At 46.0% G+C, this 26,981-nt stretch overlaps 1 protein-coding gene across 4 annotated transcripts in view; it reads right to left on the bottom strand.

Moving 5' to 3' along the window:
- Positions 1-1,555: 1,555 nt before the first annotated feature.
- The window catches only part of LOC143789275 (piwi-like protein 1), a 108,418-nt gene continuing 82,992 nt past the window's right edge, over positions 1,556-26,981 (bottom strand). For all 4 annotated transcript variants that reach the window (XM_077278980.1, XM_077278979.1, XM_077278982.1 and 1 more), the window contains 6 exons: positions 13,441-13,544; positions 13,069-13,139; positions 12,705-12,861; positions 4,499-4,624; positions 2,407-2,554; positions 1,556-1,882 (listed from right to left, as the gene is read on the bottom strand). In XM_077278980.1, the coding sequence (XP_077135095.1) occupies positions 1,766-1,882; positions 2,407-2,554; positions 4,499-4,624; positions 12,705-12,861; positions 13,069-13,139; positions 13,441-13,544 (723 nt within the window). In that variant the 3' untranslated portion in view covers positions 1,556-1,765. The remainder of the gene's footprint in view (positions 1,883-2,406; positions 2,555-4,498; positions 4,625-12,704; positions 12,862-13,068; positions 13,140-13,440; positions 13,545-26,981) is intronic.

Raw genomic sequence — 26,981 nt, 5'->3', positions numbered from 1 at the left:
CCTGGATCTGACCTATGACGGACAATGAAGACTGCGCCTGCCCCAGGCAGGCACGCATAGCGCAGGCGCCAGATTTAAGAAGAAACAGAGCGAAGGGGGCGGCGACCACATCCCCAGAAGAGAAGAGTGACGGCCGTTGGGAGATTCACCGAGGAAGCTTCGGACCGCCTCCAGGTCTGAGGACAGGTTATTTTGTACAAACTTTAAAACGCTTTATTGAGGGAATAACTGAATCAAAAACTAAAAGAGCCACCTTGTTAGACTGCAACATTACTGCTGCACAAGGTGGCTCTTTTAGTTTATAACGGCTGGAGGGGGGTGACAGTGGCCCTTTAAAAAATAAAAATGTACAGAAAAGTAAAAAATAAAATAAAAACGTTAGGGTCTGAACCAGACCCATGTGCCTCCTACGGACACTAAGCAAGAACTGGTTAGCTGGGAGCCAGCAGGAGGGTGTATACTGCAGGGGAGGAGCTGAGAGCCAGCAGGAGGGTGTATACTGCAGGGGAGGAGCTGAGAGCCAGCAGAAGGGTGTATACTGCAGGGGAGGAGCTGAGAGCCAGCAGGAGGGTGTATACTGCAGGGGAGGAGCTGAGAGCCAGCAGGAGGGTGTATACTGCAGGGGAGGAGCTGAGAGCCAGCAGGAGGGTGTATACTGCAGGGGAGGAGCTGAGAGCCAGCAGGAGGGTGTATACTGCAGGGGAGGAGCTGAGAGCCAGCAGGAGGGTGTACACTGCAGGGGAGGAGCTGAGAGCCAGCAGGAGGGTGTATACTGCAGGGGAGGAGCTGAGAGCCAGCAGGAGGGTGTATACTGCAGGGGAGGAGCTGAGAGCCAGCAGGAGGGTGTATACTGTAGGGGAGGAGCTGAGAGCCAGCAGGAGGGTGTATACTGCAGGGGAGGAGCTGAGAGCCAGCAGGAGGGTGTATACTGTAGGGGAGGAGCTGAGAGCCAGCAGGAGGGTGTATACTGCAGGGGAGGAGCTGAGAGCCAGCAGGAGGGTGTATACTGCAGGGGAGGAGCTGAGAGCCAGCAGGAGGGTGTATACTGCAGGGGAGGAGCTGAGAGCCAGCAGGAGGGTGTATACTGCAGGGGAGGAGCTGAGAGCCAGCAGGAGGGTGTATACTGTAGGGGAGGAGCTGAGAGCCAGCAGGAGGGTGTATACTGCAGGGGAGGAGCTGAGAGCCAGCAGGAGGGTGTACACTGCAGGGGAGGAGCTGAGAGCCAGCAGGAGGGTGTATACTGCAAGGGAGGAGCAAACTTTCTTTGTATCACTTAGTGTCAGCCTCCTACTGGCAGCAGCATACACCCACGGTCTGTGTCCCCCAATGAGGCGAAGGAGAAAGTCTGATTTTGAATGGATGCCTAGAAATGTTGGATCAGCTCTAAAGAAGCCACTTTGCTCTTACAAAAAGGCAAGTATTGTGCACCCTGGCTCTTCCGATACCGAAGGATGGAGGATTTCTCTTTGGCTGAAAGATGGAAGATTTTATTGGAACAACCTAGCTCCTCTGCAAAATTAGCAGAAAAATCTCAAGTCTAATAAACATCGGATGATTGAGAAGCCAGAACATAACTATTTTATTAAACCTTTTGTCAACATTAACCAATATAATTTCTAATTAATAAAATAAAAGTAAAGAAAATAAATATATACGACAGCTACAATTTGGTAGCTGCTACTTTTGGCTTTTCCAACTCTGCCAATTTTTTCAAAAACTTCAATTCAAACCAGACACTTGAACAATCCTCAGCCCTGCACAATTTCTACAGGTAGTACAGGAGACTGGACAGAGAATTGTGGGGTTCTCTGTGGATGCTTTGCCCGACCAGGAAGGCCAGCTTGTGGGCGTACTGACACGGTGCTGGAACTCTGATGACACCCTAAGGCTACTTTCACACTAGCGTTAACTGCAATACGTCGCAAATGCGTCGTTTTTGCGAAACGCCGCATCCAGCAAAAGTTTTTGCTGGATACGTTGTTTCGTCATAGAGTAACATTAGCGACGCATTTGCGACGCATTTGCGACGCATTTCCAAACGGTGAATGCGTTTGGCGGCGTTTGGGCGTATGGTAGCGGTCCGTCGGGAAAAAAAAACGCTACATGTAACGTTTTTTGCTCCCGACGGTCCGCTTTTTCCGACCGCGCATGCGCAGTCGGAACTCCGCCCCCACCTCCCCGCACTTCCCCGCACATCACAATGGGGCAGCGGATGCGTGGGAAATATGCATCCGCTGCCCCCGTTGTGCGGCGGAGAACACACTAGCGTCGGGAACGTCGGCCCGACGCGCAGCGACGGGTTGTTCCCGACGCTAGTGTGAAAGTAGCCTTAGAGGAAAAAAAACAACAGTGAACAGGCAGGACTCTTGAAGTCCCTTCTCCAGTAATCTCCCAGTAACTACGTACAGGCCAGTTATAGTACTGGTGGCAGAGCTTGTAGGTCAGGCGCTGCATGTGGTCGGGCTTCAGGCCTCCGGTGTCGTACACAACGTTGTAATGTGTGGGGGAGACGGTCCCTTGTCTCACAGACTGGCTGATGATGAAGAAGTCATACCTGGGCGGAAGCAGACAACACGGGCGTTAATGGTTTATAGACGATGGTGTCAGCCATCGCTAATCTATCGAGAGCAACCTGGCAACTCTAAGGGTACTGTCACACAGTACCATTTTGATCGCTACGACGGTACGATTCGTGACGTTCTAGCGATATCATTACGATATCGCAGTGTCTGACACGCAGCAGCGATCAGGGATCCTGCTGAGAATCGTACGTCGTAGCAGATCGTATGGAACTTTCTTTCGTCACTTGATCACCCGCTGACATCGCTGGATCGTTGTGTGTGACAGCGATCCAGCGATGTGTTCGCTTGTAACCAGGGTAAACATCGGGTAACTAAGCGCAGGGCCGCGCTTAGTAACCCGATGTTTACCGTGGTTACCAGCGTAAACGTTAAAAAAACAAACAGTACATACTTACATTCCGGTGTCTGTCCTCTGGCGTCTCAGCTTCTCTGCACTGTGAGCGTCGGCCAGCCAGAAAGCGAGCACAGCTGTGCTTTCCGGCTATGGCGCTTACACAGTGCAGAGAAGCTGAGACGCCAGAGGACAGACACCGGAATGTAAGTATGTACTGTTTGTTTTTTTTACGTTTACGCTGGTAACCACGGTAAACATCGGGTTACTAAGCGCGGCCCTGCGCTTAGTTACCCGATGTTTACCCTGGTTACCCGGGGACTTCGGCATCGCTCCAGCGCCGTGATTGCAACGTGTGACCGCAGTCTACGACGCTGGAGCGATAATCATACAATCGCTGCGACGTCACGGATCGTGCCGTCGTAGCGATCAAAATGGTACTGTGTGACAGTACCCTAAGACCCAAAACAAACACAATAAATACCTGCTGTAAATAAAAGGCGTAGTGGATATAGAGAACATCGGGTGCTTCGTCAACACCATCCTGAACTTGAGCACACCTTGACGTTGCTGGGATGGCTTTCACTTTTCTTTTATAAAATCAGTGTTTATTAAATACCCAGTGTTATCCATATGCACGAATGCTTCTACTTACAGCAAGATATTGTCTTTGTTCTGTATTGATGGCCCGTGTGAACATGCTCCTAGTTTCCATACATACTGACTTGTACTCCATTTCTTTCAGTTTAACCTGACAACTATGGAAACTCAGGAAAGTCCGTGAACAATGGATTTGGCTAAGCTTTTTGTGGTTGCCCTAAAGTCCATGCCTCCTCTGAGCAAGTTCTGTTCCGGAGACTTTACAGAAGAAGTATGGATTAATTGCTGAGAGCATCGGTCAGATCGCTGCTGGCCACTTTATTAAAGGGGATGTCCAGTATATGTTATATTAAGATTGGGCCCAAAGGTGTCTTATAGGTCAAAAAGATACAAGAGCCCCACCACTTCTTTGTAACGCTGCCTGTGTCCTCCCATCCCTGAGAGTCTCCACACTTCTTCCAGCAAGGAACACAAAGTGACCGCTGCAGCCAGTTAGTGATGACTGATGCCCTTCAGCGATCACATTCTGTCTCAGCAGGAAGAGGATTGATCTGTATCACAGAGGAATGTCAGGGGTCCGGTAGGGGGCTTTTTTTCATTTAAGACCCCCCCCATTGGCTAATTTTTATTTTTACATGTAATAGACAACCCCTTTAAGATACTGAGCACACTATGTTTGAGCCTCCCGACCAAGGAGTCCATAGGAACAGAGATCTATGGAAATATTTAAAACGTCGGGGAGTTTACAGTAAAATACCTCCTAGTGTCCACTTTCCCTTGATCTGGATTAAAGGGGGTGTCTGAAATCAGAAACCAGCACTACTCTTTATGTGGCAGTGTCTGGTATTGCAGCTCATCCTCATTTACTTGACTGCCAGACATCTCCCAGTGTGGGGTCTGAAGTAAGGTGGGGGTCTCCCAGGAGTCACACTTCAGACATTACTAGTCCTCCCTCCATACTTATTCTGGGCACATATGTACTAACCATTCAGGTCTGGTGACTTCACTATCAACGATTGTTCCCGGTGGTGGATTCTGGAGCCGGCCGCCCATATTGGCAAAGAATCTGGCATTTATTCTTTTCTTCACCACCACCACGGTTAGTCTTGGGCTAAAAAAACAAAACAAAAAAACAAAACAAAAAAAAATTTCTTTGATTGATGAGAAGCATCTACAAAAACCAAAAACACAGCAGAAGTGAGCAGAGCGGCTCACATTAACTTGCCAATGTGATCATGGACGTTCTCCTAAAACTGATCTAATGGGAACGATGGCAACTACAAACCGGCTTCTTAAAGAGGAATTCCATAATTGGATTTTGTTTTGTTGCTGTTCAACATGATTCTTCAGGTCAGTACAATTATGGTGATAGCAAACTTGTAAGGTTTTTTATGTATACTTTAGTGGTTAAAAACTGGGTATTTTTGTGTACTCACCGTAAAATCCTTTTCTCCGAGCCAATCATTGGGGGACACAGACCATGGGTGTATGCTTCTGCCACTAGGAGGCTGACACCAAGTTAATACAAAGAAAGTTAGCTTCTCCCCTGCAGTATACACCCTCGTGCTGGCTCCCAGAGAACCAGTTCAGTGCAAAAGCAGTAGGAGAACATTAATAATACATAAGAGTACAACAACATGTCAAAAAAAGAAACAAGCACAAGCCATTAGGCTAACAGGTTGGGTGCTGTGTCCCCCAATGAGTGGCTCGGGGAAAAGGATTTTATGGTGAGTACACAAAAAGCTCTGTTTCTCCTTAGCCTAGTTGGGGGATACAGGACCATGGAACGTCCCAAAGCAGTCACTGGGTAGGAAACAACAACCGAAAACATCAGGCTTCACGTAACAACTGTCTAGATGTGTGCCACCACAGCCTGCAGAATTTTTCCCCGCATACTACTAATAATCTTTATATAGCGCCAACATATTCTGCAGCGCTTTACAGCTTAACAGTTTCAAACACAACAGTCATAAGTAACAACATTAACAAGACAATAATTAAAGCAAATCAGCCAAAGTTTGAGTATGACCCATTATAGTGCTTCGAGAAAGTATGTAGGCTGGATCAAGTTGCGGCTTTACAGACCTGCTCCACCAATGCCGAATGGCCCAAGAAGCACCCACTGACCGAGTGGAGTGTGCTCTGATGCCCGTTGGGATAGGCTTACCTCTGATGCTGTAGGACTCCTGAATGATGGAACGAATCCATGTAGCCATCATTGCCTTCGAAACGGCTAGACCCTTCCTGTGACCCTCAGGAACACGAACAAGAAATCCGACCTTTGGAAGGACACCATCCTCGAGATATACCTTCTCAGAGCTCTGACTACATCCAGAGTATGGAAAGCCTTTTCCATCATGTGGACTGGAGTCGGACAAAATGAAAGAAGAACAGCGTCCTCATTAAGTTGAAAGGATGAGACAACCTTGGGCAAAAAGGATAGGGACGGCCTGAGGACAACCTTGTCCAGATGGAAAATAAGGAAAGGCGCCCGACAGGACAGAGCAGCTAGCTCCGAAACCCGCCTTACTGATGTGATTGAAACAAGAAAAACAACTTCCAGGATAGCAAGGTGAGCAAAATGTCCTGAAGCGGTTCAAAAGGAGCTTCCTGTAAGACTAAAAGGACAAAGTTAAGGTCCCATAGGTCTAAAGGCATGCGATAGGGGGGGGGGAAGCACATGTGTAACCCTCTAAATGAATGTCTTCACCTGAGGTATTGTTGCAATCCTTCGTTGGAATAAGACCGATAAGGCGGATATCTGGCCCTTGACCGAGCCGAGCGCCAGGCCTGAGACCAGGCCGTTCTGTAGGAGCTCCAAAATGGTGGGAATAGAGAAGAGGAGGGGGAAGACTTCCACGAGCCTTGAACCAAGCAAAACATGTCTTCCAGGTACGGTGATAAATGTGTACCGACGCAGGCTTACAAGCACTGATCATTGTGGACGTGACCCGTTGTAAAAAACCAGCCTGGGCCAGAATCCAGGATTCATCGGCCAAGTCGTTAAACACAGGGCCGCCGTGTTCTGGTGGTGAATCAGTCCCTGGGAGAGCAGATCTGAACGAACCAGCAGTTGCCAGGGTACATCGGCGACGAGGCACACCAACTCTGCGAAACACAACCGGCATGGCCAATCCGAAGCGACCAGGATCACTGGAACCCCTTCCGCCTTGAACTTCCAGATGACTCTCGGAAGAAGCGGCAGCGGGGGAAAAACGTACAGAAAACGGAACTGGCGCCACAAAAGAACCAGAGCACCCGCTCCTATGGCTCTTGGAACTCAAGACAGAGCTAAAAACCTGGAGACTTTGACGTTCAGTCTGGACGCCATCAGATCCACATCCGGGGTCCCCCAAAAAAGACAGATATGTTGGAAGTTCCCACTCCCCCGAGGCGAGACCCTGGCGGCTGAGGAAGTCTGCCGCCCAGTTTTCCAAGCCTGGTATGTGCACTGCTGAGAATGCGAGTTACTACACACATGGCCTCCCTGCTGCGGGTATCCCCTTGATGCTTGATGTATGCCACAGCCGTGGTGTTGTCCGATCGAATTCGGATTGGGTGACCAGCTAGGAGATAATGAAACTGCAGTAGCGCTAGCCATATCGCTCGGATTTCCAAGACATTGATTGGCAGTTTCGATTACTGAGATGACCAGCAGCCCTGAGCGGTGTGGTGACAAAAAACTGCTCCCCAGCCCAGAAGACTGGCATCTGTAGTCACCACTAGCCATTGGACCGGCAAAAAGGATTTTCCCTGGTTGAGGGAAGAACTCAATGTCCACCCTCTGAGAGTTTGCCTGACCCGCGGGGATAGGCGGCACCGGCAGTCGAGGAAGAAAGGGTTCCTGTCCCAAGCGGCTAGAAGAGCATGCTGTAGGGGCCGGAGGTGCATCTGTGCTAAAGGAACCGCTTCCAATGCTGTCACCATTTTCTAGAGTACCCTCATCGCAAAGGGGATGGAATGAGGGGATAACTGAAAAAGTGTGGGGGGCTCCTTGCTGAAGGGCTAGGACCTTGTCTTGAGGGAGAATCACCAACCCTCGCGAGGTGTCCAGGGTCATGCCTCAAAAGGGGATATCTGCTGAGCTGGAACGGGGGAAGACTTGGCTAAGTTTATCAGCCAACCTAGACGAGAAAGAGTATCTCAAGTGATACGAACGGACTCCGTGCAGTCGTGGAAAGACGGACCCTTGACCAAGAGTTCGTCCAGACAGGGCAGGACGACCAGGCCCCGAGAGTGCAGAATGGACATGACAGCCGCCCTGTGAAAACCCTGGGAGTAGTAGCGAGGCCGAAGGGCAAGGCTGTGAATTGAAAATGCTGTTCGCGAATGGTGAAACGCAGGAACTTTTGGGGGTGGGGGAATCGGGATGTCCAGGTAAGCATATCGAATAATTGATGGATGCTAGAAACTCCCCTTTTTCACTTGAGGTTATGACCGAACGAAGAGACTCCATGTGGAAATGACGGACCTTGACAAACTTGTTTAGAAGTTTGAGGTCTAGTATGGGTCTCACTTTTCTGTCCTTTCTTGGGACAACTACCGTATATACTCGAGTGTAAGCCGAGATTTTCAGCCCAAATTTTTGGGGTGAAAGTGCCCCTCTCGGCTTATACTCGAGTCACGGTCAGCGGGTGAGGGGGAGAGAGGATTGTCGCATACTCACCTAGTCCCGGCGCTCCTGACGCTGTCCCTGCCTGTCACACTGTCGTCGGGTGCCGCAGCTCTTCCCCTGTTCAGCAGTCACGTGGGACCGCTCATTAAAGTTATGAATATGGACTCCACTCCCATAGGGGTGGAGCCGCATATTCATTTCTCTAATCAGCGGTGCCAGTGACCGCTGACAGAGGAAGAGGCTGCGGCACCCGAAGACAGTGTGACAGGCAGGGACAGCGTCAGGAGCGCCGGGACTAGGTGAGTATTTTATATTCACCTGTCCACGTTCCAACCGCCGGGCGCCGCTCTGTCTTCCCGTCCTCTGGCTCTGACTGTTCAGGTCAGAGGGCGCGATGACGCATATAGTGTGCGCGCCACCCTCTGCCTGAACAGTCAGTGCAGAGAGACGCCGGGACGCTGAGGAGCTGCAAGCAAGAGAGGTGAGTATGTGTTTTTTTTTTTTTTTTTATTGCAGCAGCAGCGTTATATATGGCACAGATTTATATGGCACATCTATGGGGCAACAATGAACAGTGCAGAGCATATATGGCACAGCTTTATAAGGAGCATCTATGGGGCAATAATGAACAGTGCAGAGCATATATGGCACAGCTTTATAAGGAGCATCTATGGGGCCATAATGAACGGTGCAGAGCATTGTATATGGGGCACAGATTTATATGGAGCATCTATGGGGCCATAATGAACGGTGCAGAGCATTATATGTGGCACAGCTTTATGTGGAGCATCTATGGGGCAATAATCAACGGTATGGAGCATTATATATGGCACAGCTTTATATGGAACCTCCTTTGGGGCAATAATGAACGGTATGGAGCATCTGTTTTTATTTTTGAAATTCACCGGTAGCTGCTGTATTTTCCACCCTAGGCTTATACTCGAGTCCATAAGTTTTCCCAGTTTTTTGTGGCAAAATTAGGGGGGGGTCGGCTTATACTCGGGTCGGCTTATACTCGAGTATATACGGTAATAGGTTGGAGTAGAATCCCTCAAACCTTTTGTTTCCCGGCACCGGAACAATGACGCCATTGCGGCGCAAAGAGTCTATGGCTCGGGAAAGAGTCTTTGCCCTTGATGCTGGAAGTTGGGAAGGAAAGAAACGAGTCGGGGGATTCGAAGAAAAATCGATTTTGTATCCGGAACACACCAGGTCTGTGACCCATTCGTCGTGAACGACTGAGAGCCAGACCTGGTGAAACAGAAGTAGGTGACCGCTTACCCTGCTGGTGTCGACTGGATAACCCCATGAGTCATTGGGAGGAAAATCTGTGGGACCTAGTTCCCTTAAATCCAGACTGTTTGGTCTGGCCCTTCCATTACTGATTGGACCTAAAGGATGCCTGGGGTCCTCTGTTCGCGCGAGGAGAGCGTCCTGATCCTGAAGAGGTAGTGGGATTGGACCAATCCGGATTGGCGAGAAAGGATCGGAAACGGATTTGTTGTTGACGCCGAAAAGGACACCTAAGCCTCTGCTGGGGAAGAAATTTGCTCTTTCCTCCCGTACCGTCCGAGATAAGCTGATCCAGTTTCTTTCCAAACAAACACCCACACTAGTAAGGAAGAGATGTCAGACTTTTTTGATGCAGAATCTGCCTTCCATTCTCTGAGCCATAAAGATCTTCTGATCGTGATGGCATTTGCCGCCGATAGAGTCGCACAGTTGGCCACATCCAAAGAAGCGTGTACCAGGTAATCTCCTGCCTGAGAAATATGGCTAGCCAGCTGCGCTGCTCCTGGAGGAAGATTACTGCTCTGAATAGAATTAGCCAAGGTCTCCGACAAAGAAACCATTGCTTTACCTACCCACACGGCAGCGAAGGAAGGATATAGAGCCGCACCTGAGACATCGAAGACAGATCGAGCCAAATTTTCTATCTGGTAGTCTGTGGGATTTTTAATAGATGATCTGTCCGGCAGGGATAGAAGGGTTTTGGATGCCAGGTGAGAGACTGGCGGGTCTACTGCAGGGGACTTGGCCCAATCCTTTCTGAGATCTGCTGAGAAAGGGTACTTCGCCTCAAGCGGTTTTTGTCTTGTAAAGCACTTATCCGGTCGCTCCCTGTGTAGATTAGCTATATCCCGAAACTCCGGGTGAATGGTTAATGTTCTATGAGGACGCTTAGCTTTTTTGAAGCACACAGCGTGATCCGGCACAGAGCTGGAGTCTTAATCAACCTCCAGATTTTGGTTGACGGCCTCAGAGAATCAACAGTCCTCTGAAAGTCTGGCGAAACGGGATCTAAGGAGACGTCCGATTCATACTCAGAATAGAGTTCACTACCAACATTTGTTGAGGGAGAACGAGAAATGGAGCTCAGAGACGCCATGGCACGTGAGTGTACGTGGGACGTACTGCGGATCAATTTCCTAGACGCTTGTACATTTCTAGATTGTGTGCTGCCCCTGCTAGCCCGAGAAAAAAAAAAATCCTCCTCCAAGATGGCGCCATCTGTGCATGTGCAGTGGCAGCTATCGGATCTCCTCTATAGACACAAATAGATGCTACTGCGCAGGTGCCATTTTAAAATGGATTTTTTTTTGAGGGATCAGTGATCTGTCAGCAGTCTGCATTATGAATACCTAATCAGACCACCAGATGAAGCCCCCCACCCCTGGGCACGAGCAGATCATTCACTCAAAACTGAAAATGAAGATTCCACAACAACCACAAGACGGATTCCATCACCAGCGGCACTTTAAGCCCCTTCCTGGGTCCCTGTAAGGACACAAGGAACGGTCTTTCCTCCAGGCCTCTGTAACAGACAGTTATCTTCTAAAAAATACCAGAACGAGGGTGCCACCCTAGATCGAGAAAATAATTTTTCATATAGAACTAACAAATATGGCTACATAGCGTGGAATATGATAGTAATAGTGGTGATGATAATAATAATAATACTAGTAGTACCGCTATGTAGTGTGATAGTATCTGTTAAGGGAGCAAGACTGTCCTTCACTATTAATCGGGAAAATTAGCCAAAGAAAAAAACAGAAATAAAAAAACCAGAGTAGTTAATATAAAATCATGAAGATTTTATTAAGTAATAATACATCAGATTTATAACATGAATAGAGCAAATGCAATAGAAAATAATATTTAAAATGTATAAAGGGCGCACCAAACCATTAGAAATTCTATATTTAGCAGTTGCCACATATAACGTGCAAAAGACGTAGTAAAAAATAGTAAAAAAAATATAAATGTATAAAAAAATAATTTAATAACCACTAATGGGCACCGCTGACAGTGATCTCATGCAGAAAATGCTAGTGTGCAAACAGTGTGCAAGCCAAAGTACATATGCAAGAGAGTTGAAATAGTAATTAGGCTGAACTGTACAAAAATACCACTAGGTGTCGCTGTTGATAACAGAAAGTGTTGGCACACGGGAAAAGAGATTGATAGTAATAAGAAAACATAATGCGGTCATGATAGACATGTACTTACTATGCTCTTAAGATCCCGGTTTCCTGGATGGTGCCCTCCCCAACGCGCGTTTCGGCATGCTGCCTTCGTCAGGCGCCATCCAGGAAATTGGGATCTTAAGAGCATAGTAAGTACATGTCTATCATGACCGCATTATGTTTTCTTATTACTATCAATCTCTTTTCCCGTGTGCCAACACTTGCTGTTATCAACAGCGACACCTAGTGGTATTTTTGTACAGTTCAGCCTAATTACTATTTCAACTCTCTTGCATATGTACTTTGGCTTGCACACTGTTTGCACACTAGCATTTTCCGCATGAGATCACTGTGTCAGCGGTGCCCATTAGTGGTTATCACATTTTTTATGCATTTATATTTTTTTTTTACTATTTTTTACCACGTCTTTTGCACGTTATATGTGGCAACTACTAAATATAGAATTTCTAATGGTTTGGTGCGCCCTTTATACATTTTAAATATTATTTTCTATTGCATTTGCTCTATTCATGTTATAAATCTGATGTATTATTACTTAATAACATTTTCATGATTTTATATTAACTACTCTGGACTTTTTGATTGGGTTTTTTTTCCTCTGTTTTTTCTTTAGATATCTTCTAACTACACATCTTTTAACATCTGGAGTTTGAAGTTTCTCTTCCTTCTGATTATTTAGACTATAGAAGGATGATGGAACAAGGCTTTCCTTCCTTTTTAAAAAAAAAACAGTAGAGAAGTTTGGTGCCGCTGTAATCGTCCGGAGAATCTTATTGTCAGGTCATTTCACTGCACACGGTACGTTGTAAAACAAACAAACAAAAAGAAAACTACAAAATTATGGCAGAATTTTTTTTTTCCCACCATTTTCCCCCCACTAGGAATTACTTTCCGATTCATCAGTACATTTTATGGTAAAATGAATGGTGTCATTCAACACTACAACTCATCCTGCAATGAACAAGTCCTCGTACGGATATATTGATGGAGAAATTAAAAAAAGGGTTTTGTTGTTTTTTTAATACTAAAAGTACAAAAATTAAAATTGTGTCAGGAACCATAAGGGTTAGGGGCCACCTCTGCCGCACCTGTAATTCTGTTTAGCAGACTTGATGCAATCAATGAACTGTGGGATCTCGTAGTTCACTAAGGTCTTGAGCTGCCCGTCGCCTACTCCGTCTCTGTAGATGATGATGCGCTGCGGCAGGTTTCCTTCGTTAGTCTTGGTCCATGCGTGCAGCGCCGCTAAAGAGAAAGAAAGGACATAAAGACAGAAAAAAATCATAATGGCATCGTGATACCAGTAAATAAGGCAGCCCACAGGCGCACTGAAATTCTGCTATAGGCCACAGACATCGGATCGGTGGGGATCAGACACCCCTGCATCAGATGTGTGCAGCGCCGTATACGTGTTTGTTCTGCACATTTGGAACTTTTTATTATATTTTTTACCTTGCATACAAACTTTTAGGCCATCGACAATCTCTTGTCTCTGATCCTGGACGACGCATCGGGAAAACCAGCTAAAATAGAAAGGTCAGAGGTTACTTAGGGCTCACTCAGAATAAGGCCGCCATCTCATAGGCTGCTATGGGCCTACAAGACATCAGGGGCACAATGGCATCAGTGCCGGCCCACTCTGGGGTGCGGGGCTGAGGGGCACGGAGGCTGTAGACCGTGGGGGCAATTAGTTTATTCTGGGGGCTGCGTACAATGGTGGCTGTATCCGGAGGGGGCGCTCAGGGTCCTTGCTCCAGTTCTCTGCATTAGCCGGAGTGAGGAGCCAGCAATGTATGAGGAACCCGGACGTGGCGGATACATTACCGAGTCATTTGCTTGTTCGTGCTCGCGACAAAGCCAGCAATAGATCTCCTCCCCTGCAGGGTGTCGTGGTAGCAATCAATCCCAATAATTATTGCTTTATCCAGCTGAGGAAAAAAAAAAAAAATATGTGTATTATGTAAATATATATATATATATCTTGAGAAAGGCTCAGGTGGAGACGAAACGTCGCCCAGAACAGTGGGTTGATAAAACGTTCCACATTTTCATTGAAGGAATTGAACTTTTATTTTGAAAATATATTGGTCAGCGACCAGCTGATTGGTCAGCGACGGGCACAGTCCGGCCGCGAATTCGCCCCTCCATACTCCCCTCCAGTCAGTGCTCACACAATGGCTGCATTACACCGTGTTATGCCGCTGTGTAACGCAGTCCATTAACACTGCTATTAACCCTGTGTGCCTATGGGGCATCAATAGTAAAAAGATCTAATGTTAAAAAAAAAAAATAAATTATATACTCACCTTCTGGTGCCTTTGCCGCTCCTCACGACGCTCCGGGCCATGCACTGCGCTCTCGCGAGATGATGACGTAGCGGTCTTATGAGACCGCTACGTCATCATCTCACGAGACCACAATGCATTCTTGGGACCTGAGGGTCGCGAGGAGCATCACTAAATTAGAATTCAGTAGGTGCATGTGCATCATTTGTATTGCGTTCGGACCATAAGCAGTGCTGGCTTCTCCCCTTATTTTTCTTTAGCATCGCTAAACGCCTGGCCTGGATCCGGGGGCCGCCGGAAGGTGAGTATATAACTATTTTTTATTTTAGTTCTTTTTTTTTTTTTTTTTTTTTAAACAGGGATATGGTGCCCACATTGCTATATGCTACTTGGCTGTGGTATATTTCTCTGCTGTAATTGTGCATCACGAATCGTGGTATGTGTTAAAGAGGAGGGCCCACTGAGACTCTTTCGCCCGGGGCTCTCAAAAACCTGGAGCCGGCCCTGGCTTCACTGATTGGTCACGTCCGGCCGCCCGCGAATTGGGGCGGAATTTGTACCACGCTTCGCTAATTGGTCGCGCCCGGCCGAATCCTGTGTATAAATTGCATTATTCTGAAAACTTCATAAATAAACTACATACATATTCTAGAATACCCGATGCGTTTGAATCGGGCCACCATCTAATGTGTATATATCTCTATATATCTAAAGACAGAGAGAGAGAGAGAGAGAGAGAGAGAGAAAAAAAAGCCAACCAGCACTCCTAATGTGAACACGTGCAAAGTTGCAAACTGCATCATATAGATAAAAAAAACACAGCAGCACATGTGCATGACTCATGTACTGCTGTGTAATATATATATATATGTGTATATATATATATATATATATATATATATATATATATATATATATATACATACACACACACACACATACACACACATACATATATACACAGTACAGGCCAAAAGTTTGGACACACCTTCTCATTTAAAGATTTTTCTGTATTTTCATGACTATGAAAATTGTAAATTCACACCGAAGGCATCAAAACTATGAATTAACACATGTGGAATTATTTACTTAACAAAAAAAGTGTGAAATAACTGAAATTATGTCTTATATTCTAGGTTCTTCAAAGTAGCCACCTTTTGCTTTGATGACTGCTTTGCACACTCTTGGCATTCTCTTGATGAGCTTCAAGAGGTAGTCACTGGGAATGGTTTTCACTTCACAGGTGTGCCCTGTCAGGTTTAATAAGTGGGATTTCTTGCCTTATAAATGGGGTTGGGACCATCAGTTGTGTTGCGCAGAAGTCTGGTGGATACACAGCTGATAGTCCTACTGAATAGACTGTTAGAATTTGTATTATGGCAAGAAAAAAGCAGCTAAGTAAAGAAAAACAAGTGGCCATCATTACTTTAAGAAATGAAGGTCAGTCAGTCTGAAAAATTGGGAAAACTTTGAAAGTGTCCCCAAGTGCAGTGGCAAAAACCATCAAGCGCTACAAAGAAACTGTCTCATATGAGGACCGCCCCAGGAAAGGAAGACCAAGAGTCACCTCTGCTTCTGAGGATAAGTTTATCCGAGTCACCAGCCTCAGAAATCGCAGGTTAAAAGCAGTTCAGATTAGAGACCAGGTCAATGCCACACAGAGTTCTAGCAGCAGACACATCTCTACAACAACTGTTAAGAGGAGACTTTGTGCAGCAGGCCTTCGTGGTAAAATAGCTGCTAGGAAACCACTGCTAAGGACAGGAAACAAGCAGAAGAGACTTGTTTGGGCTAAAGAACACAAGGAATGGACATTAGACCAGTGGAAATCTGTGCTTTGGTCTGATGAGTCCAAATTTGAGATCTTTGGTTCCAACCACCGTGTCTTTGTGCGACGCAGAAAAGGTGAACGGATGGACTCTACATGCCTGGTTCCCACTGTGAAGCATGGAGGAGGAGGTGTGATGGTGTGGGGGGGCTTTGCTGGTGACACTGTTGGGGATTTATTCAAAATTGAAGGCATACTGAACCAGCATGGCTACCACAGCATCTTGCAGCGGCATGCTATTCCATCCGGTTTGCGTTTAGTTGGACCATCATTTATTTTTAAACAAGACAATGACCCCAAACACACCTCCAGGCTGTGTAAGGGCTATTTGTCCAAGAAGGAGAGTGATGGGGTGCTACGCCAGATGACCTGGCCTCCACAGTCACCAGACCGGAATCCAATCGAGATGGTTTGGGGTGAGCTGGACCGCAGAGTGAAGGCAAAAGGGCCAACAAGTGCTAAGCATCTCTGGGAACTCCTTCAAGATTGTTGGAAGACCATTCCCGGTGACTACCTCTTGAAGCTCATCAAGAGAATGCCAAGAGTGTGCAAAGCAGTCATCAAAGCAAAAGGTGGCTACTTTGAAGAACCTAGAATATAAGACATAATTTCAGTTGTTTCACGCTTTTTTGTTAAGTATATAATTCCACATGTGTTAATTCATAGTTTTGATGCCTTCAGTGTGAATGTACAATTTTCATAGACATGAAAATACAGAAAAATCTTTAAATGAGGTGTGTCCAAACTTTTGGTCTGTACTGTGTATATATATATATATATATATATATATATATATATATATATATATATATATATATATATATATATATATATATATATAATCTAGATACATTATATAATGGCAATAATGTAACATTATTTAATGTAACTGTCTTGAAAAGTTGCAGGTCGCACCCAGGTGTTAATGTGTATTTTCCTGAGACAAGTAGACTTCTGTCTCTAACCTCACCAGGGGGTCCTGCTGGAGGCCAAGAAGAAAGGTAACATTTGATATCTCCTAGCTCTTGAAAGAGATGTTAACTACGGCCTGATAGTATCTCTGTGACAGCTGTTACACAAAGGATCTCAAGAGAAAAGAATATATTGATTGGGGGGGCGCGGCCGTGGACCAATCAACATACAAGCAATTATGATATTAACCTGAGGGGCTGGTCTAGAAACCTGACCTCCAGACCAAAGCTATAAATTAGACCTGTATACCTAAAAAACGTGTTCACATGTGAGGGCAGCCTGAGACGCTCATGTGTTCCACCAACTCCATTCACCCCCCTTTCCTCAGGGAGCACAAAGCAAACTACCAGTTAGATGATTTCTGTAAGTTTTCTCCTGTTTATTTTTATACTGTTTAGCATAAGTTGTCTTTATTATCATATTTTTATACCTTTTCTTACTGTAAGCACTGAACCTTTTTTGTATTAAAGTATAAAACTTTAACAAGTTGAACCTTGAATGTTCTAAAAGAATCCATAGCCTAAGGTGTGTGAGCCTTATGAGTGGTAGTATTAATATTTCCGAGACTCATCGCCCGTGTGTTCGATGAGTGGTGGCAGCATGTATGAGCGGGTGTGTGTCCTGGGTCTGTGTGTGATTTATGCTCCCATTAGAGCATAGGACAGAGGTTGAATGCTGGACTGAGAGTGGGGAGACAGATTAACCCTTGCAGGCACAGCCCAAGTCACGTGCTGAGAGCGGGCACGTGACGAATTAGTTACACTGTGAAGGGTTAAACTAAGAAAAATTAAAGGCTTCATTTTGTGCTTTTCGACTCCATTTTGCTGTTTTGAGATAAATTCTGTTACTAGGCTAAAGTTCATTGTTGTTATGAGACCTTGACAATTTGAAAATCACTGACTCAACCATGAAGGGTCACTCCAGATCCTCCCTCAACAGCTTGGCGCCCAAAAGTGGGGTCCCCAAACAGGGACGCCTCTGCCCCCCGGAGGACAACAAGACAAAGGACCCTCGGACCAGACACAGGCACTGGAAAATTGGGACTGATCATCCCCCACAACAACCACGGTGAGTTGGCAGTTATACTGTTCAGACTGACTGGTGTGGTTTTCCTGTGTTTGTTGCTGCAAAGAGGATGTGAGGTTGTCCCCGATGGTGGGGTGATTCTTTGGTGGAATCATATAGAGGTGTAGTTCCGTTGGGGGCCCAGTGTTCGAACCGTACCTCATAAGGGACGGACACTCCGGATTGACCAGTGATTGTAACGCTCTTTTTAGTCAAAATATCCTGAAATCTTGATCACTGTTAGAATCAGGCATGGTGAGGTGATGGAAGATTGGGTAGGATACGTACCTCAGGAATATATACATTGCGTGCAGAACTATTAGGCAAGTTATATTTTGATCACATGATACTTTTTATACATGTTGTCCTACTCCAAGCTGTTCAGGCTTGAGAGCCAACTACAAATTAAGTAAATCAGGTGATGTGCATCTCTGTAATGAGGAGGGGTGTTGTCTAATTACATCAACGCCCTATATTAGGTGTGCTTAATTATTAGGCAACTTCCTTTCCTTTGGCAAAATGGATCAGAAGAGAGATTTGACGGGCTCTGAAAAGTCCGAAATTGTGAGATGTCTTGCAGAGGTATGCAGCGGTCTTGAAATTGCCAAACTTTTGAAGCGTGATCACCGAACAATCAAGCGTTTCATGGCAAATAGCCAACAGCATCGCAATAAGCGTGTTGGGCAAAAAAGGCGCAAAATAACTGCCCATGAATTGAGAAAAATCAAGCTTGAAGCTGCCAAGATGCCATTTGCCACCAGTTTTGCCATATTTCAGAGCTGCAACGTTACTGGAGTAACAAAAAGTACAAGGTGTGCGATACTCAGGGACATGGCCAAGGTAAGGAAGGCTGAAAACGACCACCTGTGAACAAGAAAAAAGAAATGTCAAGACTGGGCCAAGAAATATCTTAAGACCGATGGGGCCATAAGATCAACATGTTAGGGCATGTTAGGTTAGGCTATGGGTTGAACTAGATGGACTTAAAGTCTTCCTTCAACCTTAATAACTATGATACTATGACTTTTCAAAGGTTTTATGGACTGATGAAATGAGAGTGACTCTTGATGGACCAGATGGATGGGCCAGAGGCTGGATCAGTAAAGGGCAGAGAGCTCCACTCCGACTCAGACGCCAGCAAGGTGGAGGTGGGGTACTGGTATGGGCTGGTATCATCAAAGATGAACTTGTGGGACCTTTTCAGGTTGAGGATGGAGTGAAGCTCAACTCCCAGACCTACTGCCAGTTTCTGGAAGACAACTTCTTCAAGCAGTGGTACAGGAAGAAGTCGGTATCGTTCAAGAAAAACATGATTTTCATGCAGGACAATGCTCCATCACATGCCTCCATCTACTCCACAGCGTGGCTGGCCAGTAAAGGTCTCAAAGAAGAAAAAATAATGACATGGCCCCCTTGTTCACCTGATCTGAACCCCATAGGGAACCTGTGGTCCCTCATAAAATGTGAGATCTACAGGGAGGTAAAACAGTGCACCTCTCGGAGCAGTGTCTGGAGGCTGTGGTGGCTGCTGCACGCAATGTTGGTCGTAAACAGATCAAGCAACTGACAGAATCTATGGATGGAAGGCTGCTGAGTGTCATCATAAAGAAAGGGGGCTATATTAGTCACTCATTTTTAGAGGTTTTGTTTTTGCATGTCAGAAATGTTTATTTCTAAATTTTGTGCAGTGATATTGTTTTTTCTGGTGAAAATAAACAAGTGAGATGGGGATATATTTGGTTTTTATTAAGTTGCCTAATAATTCTGCACAGTAATAGTTATCTGCACAAACAGATATCCTCCTAAGATAGCTAAAACTATAAGGCCATGTTCACACAGTGCGTTTTTTACCGCGGAACCGCGGCGGTTTTGCCGCTGCGGTTCCGCAGCTGTTTTCCATGCAGGGTACAGTACACTGTACCCTATGGAAAACAGGACACACTGTGCACATGGTCCGGAAATTTAAAAAAAAAGCCGTGCTGAATAGCTCCCGGAAAAAAGAAGGAGCATGTCAATTCTTCTTCCTGAACCGCAGCGGTTCTGCACCCATAGACCTCCATTGTGAGGTCAAAATCGCAGTAAAACACGCAGATCAAAAATATATCTGCGTGTTTTACTGCGGTTTGATGTGCAGAACCGCTGCTGCAGGAAGTGCGGGGGAGCGGGCGGAAGTGCGGGGCCGGAAGTGCGTGGGCGGAGAGACATGGAGGCATACCGTCGCATGGGGATCGTGTCGGCCGTTTGATTGATTTGGTATATGTGTGTGTGTGTGTGTGTGTGTGTGTGTATGTGTGTGTATGTGTGTGTGTGTGTGTGTGTGTGTGTGTGTGTGTGTGTGTGTGTGTGTGTGTGTGTGTGTGTGTGCGCGCGCGCGCGTGTCCCCATGCGACGATAGTGCCTCCATTGTGCTAAGTCGCCGTATGGACTACTACTCCCATCCGGTATTAGGATGGGAGAGTTGTCCCTGTGTCCGGCGACTTAGCACAATAGTAAAGTTACACAAAACACCTACACACAATACACATACATGACACACAGTACAGTACATACAACACATAACATAGAGTATATACTCACCAACAGCACACTTGTAGGCGAAGCCCTCGATCCTCCAGGAAAAAATCACAAAATAATAAACCAAATCCATACTCCCTGTCCGCAGAATCCATAAAACGAGTGTCCCACGCCGATCGGCTGCTCTCCGGCAATACACTGCCAGGAGCGAAGCTCCTAGCAGTGTATCGCGTACTGTCCCGGAGCTCAATGACTCCGGCGTCTCGGTTAACAGCAGTACAGCTGCGTTGAACTTTCCCACGCAGCACTGCCGTTAAGCGAGAGAGCCGGGGTCAATGACCGCCGGTAAACTCGCGCATGCGCAGTGACACACCGACAGGAACTATGGCTCCTGTCAGTGTGTTGCTGCATCCGTGGAGAGCAGACATATCTCTGGATGTGTCTGTTCTCCATGGAAAATCTTCGTGGGATACGTGGCACTTAAATACGTGGCACTTAAATACGTGACACGTGTCACTTATACGTGATACGTGTCACTTAAATACGTGGCACGTGGCACTGAAATACGTGGCACGTGGCACTGAAATACGTGGCACGTGGCACTGAAATACGTGGCACTGAAATACGTGATACGTGGCACTTAAATACGTGGCACTTAAATACGTGATACGTGGCACTGAAATACGTGGCACTGAAATACGTGGCACTGAAATACGTGGCACTGAAATACGTGGCACTGAAATACGTGGCACTGAAATACGTGGCACGTGGCACTGAAATACGTGGCACTGAAATACGTGGCACGTGGCACTGAAATACGTGGCACTGAAATACGTGGCACGTGGCACTGAAATACGTGGCATGTGGCACTGAAATACGTGGCACTTAAATACGTGGCACTTAAATACGTGGCACTTAAATACGTGGCACGTGGCACTTAAATACGTGGCACGTGGCACTTAAATACGTGGCACGTATCACGTGGCACTGAAATACGTGATACGTGGCACTTAGGCTATGTTCACATTTGCGTTGTGCGCCGCAGCGTCGGCGCCGCAACACACAACGCAAAGTAAAACGCAGCAAAACGCATGCACAACGCTGCGTTTTGCGCCGCATGCGTCCTTTTTTCGATTGATTTTGGACGCAGCAAAAATGCAACTTGCTGCGTCCTCTGCGCCCGGATGCGTGCGCTGCAGTGACGCATGCGGCGCAAAACGCGGAGCGCTGTCATTCAAAACACGTCCACTCATTTTGGTGTTTAGTCCCAAAATGGAGGATGGAAGAAGAAAAGGGTTGGACAAGGAAATGACATCATTTCCCCCCCCCCCCCCACTGCAGTAAACTTTATTTCTGTCAAACACAGACAATCTGCAGACAAAACTGCATCAAAAAACGCACTAAAAAACGCACTAAAAAACGCACCAAAAAACGCACCAAAAACGCACCAAAAAACGCACCTGCGTTTTCTGCAGAGACCTGCAGTTTCAGTCAGGAAAAAAAAAGGATGGAAATCCTGAACGTGTGAACATAGCCTAAAAGCCCCACTCCAACTTCCAAAAATATTAAGCTTTGATATTTACGAGTCTTTTGGGCTGATTGAGAACATAGGTGTTGATCAATAATAAAAATAATCCTCTAAAATACAACTTGCCTAATAATTCTACAATATAATATATACCGTATATACTCGAGTATAAGCTGAGATTTTCAGCCCACTTTTTTGGGCTGAAATTGCCCCTCTCGGCTTATACTCGAGTCATACCCGGGGGTCGGCAGGGGAGGGGGAGCGGGGGCTGTCTAAAAATACTCACCTAGTCCAGGCGTGGTCCCTGCAGGTCCCTGTCTTCCCCAGCGCCGGCAGCAGCAGCTTCAGCGTCTTCCTGCACTGAGCGGTCACATGGTCCCGCTCATTACAGTAAATGAATATTCGGCTCCACCTCCCATAGGGGTGGAGCCGCATAGTCATTACTGTAATCAGCGGGACCATGTGACCGCTGAGTACAGGATGAAGCGCTGCAGCGTCGGGGAAGCGGGATCTACACAGCGGCAGGACCAGGTGAGTATACGGGGAGGGGAGCGCTGCGCGATAGTCACCTGCTCCTCGTTCCGGGCGCCGATCTGTCTCCAGCAGTGACGCTGAGGTCAGAGGGCGCGGTGACGCGGTCAGTGCGCGCCCTCTGCTGAACGTCAGTGCTGGAGACAGATCGGCGCCCGGAACGAGGAGCAGGTGACTATTGAAAGTGCCGGGGGCCTGAGCGACGGAGAGGTGAGTATGTGATTTATTATTTTATCGCAGCAAATGGGGCAAGTGTCTGTATGGAGCATCTATGGGGCCATAACGTTCCTGCAGCACTATATGGGGCCATAACGTACCTGCAGCACTATATGGGGCCATAACGTACCTGCAGCACTATATGGGGCCATAACATTCCTGCAGCACTATATGGGGCCATAACATTCCTGGAGCACTATATGGGGCCATAACATTCCTGGAGCACTATATGGGGCCATAACATTCCTGGAGCACTATATGGGGCCATAACATTCCTGGAGCACTATATGGGGCCATAACATTCCTGGAGCACTATATGGGGCCATAACATTCCTGGAGCACTATATGGGGCCATAACATTCCTGCAGCACTATATGGGGCCATAACATTCCTGCAGCACTATATGGGGCCATAACATTCCTGCAGCACTATATGGGGCCATAACATTCCTGGAGCACTATATGGGGCCATAACATTCCTGCAGCACTATATGGGGCCATAACATTCCTGCAGCACTATATGGGGCCCTAACATTCCTGCAGCACTATATGGGGCCATAACATTCCTGCAGCACTATATGGGGCCATAACATTCCTGCAGCACTATATGGGGCCCTAACATTCCTGCAGCACTATATGGGGGCCCTAACATTCCTGCAGCACTATATGGGGCCATAACATTCCTGCAGCACTATATGGGGGCCCTAACATTCCTGCAGCACTATATGGGGACCATAACGTTCCTGCAGCACTATATGGGGCCATAACATTCCTGCAGCACTATATGGGGGCCATAACGTTCCTGCAGCACTATATGGGGCCATAACATTCCTGCAGCACTATATGGGGCCATAACGTTTCTGCAGCACTATATAGGGGCATAATGTTTGTGCAGCACTATATGGGGCAAGTGTCTGTATGGGGCCATAAATAACGTTTGTAGGGCACTACGGCATATGGGGCAAGTGTCTGTATGGAGCATCTTATAGGGCCATAACATTTGTGCAGCACTATAAGGGGCAAATATCTTTATAGAGCATCTTATGGGGCCATAATCAGCATTTGTGCAGCATTATATTGGGCAAATGTGTCTGTAGAGCATCTTATGGGGCCATTATTAACCTTTATGCAGGATTATATGGGGCATATTTTAATATGGAGCATCTTATGGGGCCATAATGAACAGTATGGAGCATTATATGGGGCTCCTGATTCAATATGGATATTCAAAGACACTTAAAGGGAACCTGTCACCTGAATTTGGCGGGACCAGTTTTGGGTCATATGGGCGGGGTTTTCGGGTGTTTGATTCACCCTTTCCTTACCCGCTGGCTGCATGCTGGCCGCAATATTGGATTGAAGTTCATTCTCTGTCCTCCGGAGTACACGCCAGCGCAAGCCAATATTGCCTTGCGCAGGCGTGTACTCCAGAGGACAGAGAATGAACTTCAATCCAATATTGCGGCCAGCATGCAGCCAGCGGGTAAGGAAAGGGTGAATCAAACACCCGAAAACCCCGCCCATATGACCCAAAACTGGTCCCGCCAAATTCAGGTGACAGGTTCCCTTTAACCTACTGATGTCTCAATTAATTTTACTTTTATTGGTATCTATTCTTACTTTTGACATTTACCGGTAGCTGCTGCATTTTCCCCCCTAGGCTTATACTCGAGTCAATAAGTTTTCCCAGTTTTTTGTGGCAAAATTAGGGGGGTCGGCTTATACTCGAGTATATATATATATATATATATATATATATATATATATATATATATATATATATATATATATATATATATATATATATATATATATATATATATATATACACAATATATATACACACATATACATATATATATATATACATATATATTTTTCAGCTGAAGAGCGCATAGTAAATATCTGTGGTTAGTTATAGCACCTCACTTCTCTTATTTTCCCATCACGCCTCTCATTTTCTCCCTTACACCCCTCATTTTCCCCCTCACTCCTCTCATTCCCCCCTAACACTTGTCATTTCGACCTCACATCTGTCATTTTCCGATCACTCCACTATTTTCCCTCACTCCTTTTCATTTTCACCTCACACCTCTCATTTTCACCTCAGTATATACATGTTTGTCATCTCCCTTATATATAGTATACACCTGTATGTCTTCTCCTGTATATAGTATATACCTGTATGTCATCTCCCCTGTATATAGCATATACCTGCTGTGTGTCATCTCCCCTGTATATAGTATATACCTGTATGTCATCTCCTCCTATATATAGTATATACCTGTATGTAATCTCCTCCTGTATATAGTATATACCTGTGTGTCATCTCACCTATATATAGTATATATCTGTGTGTCATCTCCTCCTGTATATAGTATATACCTGTATGTCATCTCCTCCTATACATAGCATATACCTGTATGTCATCTCCTCCTGTTTATACTATATACCTGTAGGTAATCTGCTCCTGTATATAGTATATACCTGTGTGTCATCTCCTCCTGTATATAGTATATACCTGTATGTCATCTCCTCCTGTATGTAGTATGTACCTGTATGTCATCTCCTCCTGTATGTAGTATGTACCTGTAGGTCATCTCCTCCTCTATATAGTATATACCTGTGTGTCATCTCCTCCTGTATATAGTATATACCTGTGTGTCATCTCCTCCTGTATATAGTATATACCTGTGTGTCATCTCTCCTGTATATAGTATATACCTGTGTCATCTCCTCTTGCATATAGTATATACCTGTGTGTTATCTCTCCTGTATATAGTATATACCTGTGTGTCATCTCCTCCTGTATATAGTATATACCTGTGTCAGCTCCTCCTGTATATAGTTTATACCTGTGTGTAATCTCCCCTGTATATAGTATATACCTGTGTGTCATCTCCTCCTGTATATCGTATATATCTGTGTCATCTCCTCCTGTATTAGACCTCGTTCACACGTTATTTGCTCAGTATTTTTACCTCAGTATTTGTAAGCTAAATTGGCAGCCTGATAAAATCCCCAGCCAACAGGAAGCCCTCCCCCCTGGCAGTATATATTAGCTCACACATACACATAATAGACAGGTCATGTGACTGACAGCTGCCGTATTTCCTATATGGTACAGTTGTTGCTCTTGTAGTTTGTCTGCTTATTAATCAGATTTTTATTTTTGAAGGATACTACCAGACTTGTGTGTGTTTTAGGGCGAGTTTCATGTGTCAAGTTGTGTGTGTTGAGTTGCGTGTGGCGACATGCATGTAGCAACTTTTGTGAGATGAGTTTTGTGTGGCGACATGCGTGTAGCAACTTTTTGTGTGTCGAGTTGCATGTGACAGGTTAGTGTAGCAAGTTGTGTGCAGCAAGTTTTGCGCATGGCGAGTTTTGCGCGTGGCAACTTTTATGTGTGGTGCGTTTTGAGTATGTGCAAGTTTTGTGTGTTGCAACTTTTGTGCATGTGGCAATTTTTCCGCGTGTGCAAGTTTTGTGTGTGGCGAGTTTTCCATGAGGTGAGTTTTGCACGTGTGGCGAGTTTTGCGTGAGCCTAGTTTTGCATGTGGCGAGTATTGCGCGTGGCGAGTTTTGAGCGGCGACTTTTGTGTTTCGACTTTTATGTGGCGAGGTTGGTGTATGTGTGGTGAAATGTGTGCTGAGGGTGATATGTGTTCAAGTACGTGGTAGTGTGTGGCGCATTTTCTGTGTGTGTTCATATCCCCGTGTGTGGTGAGTATTCCATGTCGGGGCCCCACCTTAGCAACTGTACGGTACATACTCTTTGGCGCCATCGCTCTCACTCTTTAAGTCCCCCTTGTTCACATCTGGCAGCTGTCAATTTGCCTCCAACACTTTTCCTTTCACTTTTTCCCCCATTATGTAGATAGGGGCAAAATTGTTTGGCGAATTGGAACGTGCGGGGTTAAGGTTTCGCCTCACAACATAGCCTATGACGCTCTCAGGGTCCAGACGTGTGACTATGGAAAATTTTGTGGCTGTAGCTGCGATGGGGCAGATGCCAATCCCAGACATACACACATACATACACACATACATACACACATTCAGCTTTATATATTAGATAGATAGATAGATAGATAGATAGATAGATAGATAGATAGATAGATAGAGATATCTATCTCCAGAGGTGTCCGGAGGGCTAGTCTGAGACACCCTCCTCCTTTCACTGAGTACACAGCGTTGAATTTTGTGGGGTACAGATAGACCCGGTTGAACAGACTGAACGGCAGCTCCAGTACCGTGCACAACTGATGTAAGGATATTTAGATCTAAAGGAGAATCATGTTTCCGTGGAAGAAAAAGAACAGTTTGGATTTGTGTGATGAAGGTTTTGTAGAAATTAATTAAAGTCTGAGAACTGCTGCATTCTGTTTCTGTGTGAAAGACAGAAAATTTCTAAAAGTCTGATGGGA

The sequence above is a fragment of the Ranitomeya variabilis genome, unplaced genomic scaffold (assembly GCF_051348905.1).
Source record: "Ranitomeya variabilis isolate aRanVar5 unplaced genomic scaffold, aRanVar5.hap1 Scaffold_159, whole genome shotgun sequence".
NCBI lineage: Eukaryota > Metazoa > Chordata > Amphibia > Anura > Dendrobatidae > Ranitomeya > Ranitomeya variabilis.
The sequence above is the reverse complement of the archived record's forward strand: the minus strand, read 5'-3'. Positions and strand labels throughout refer to the sequence as shown.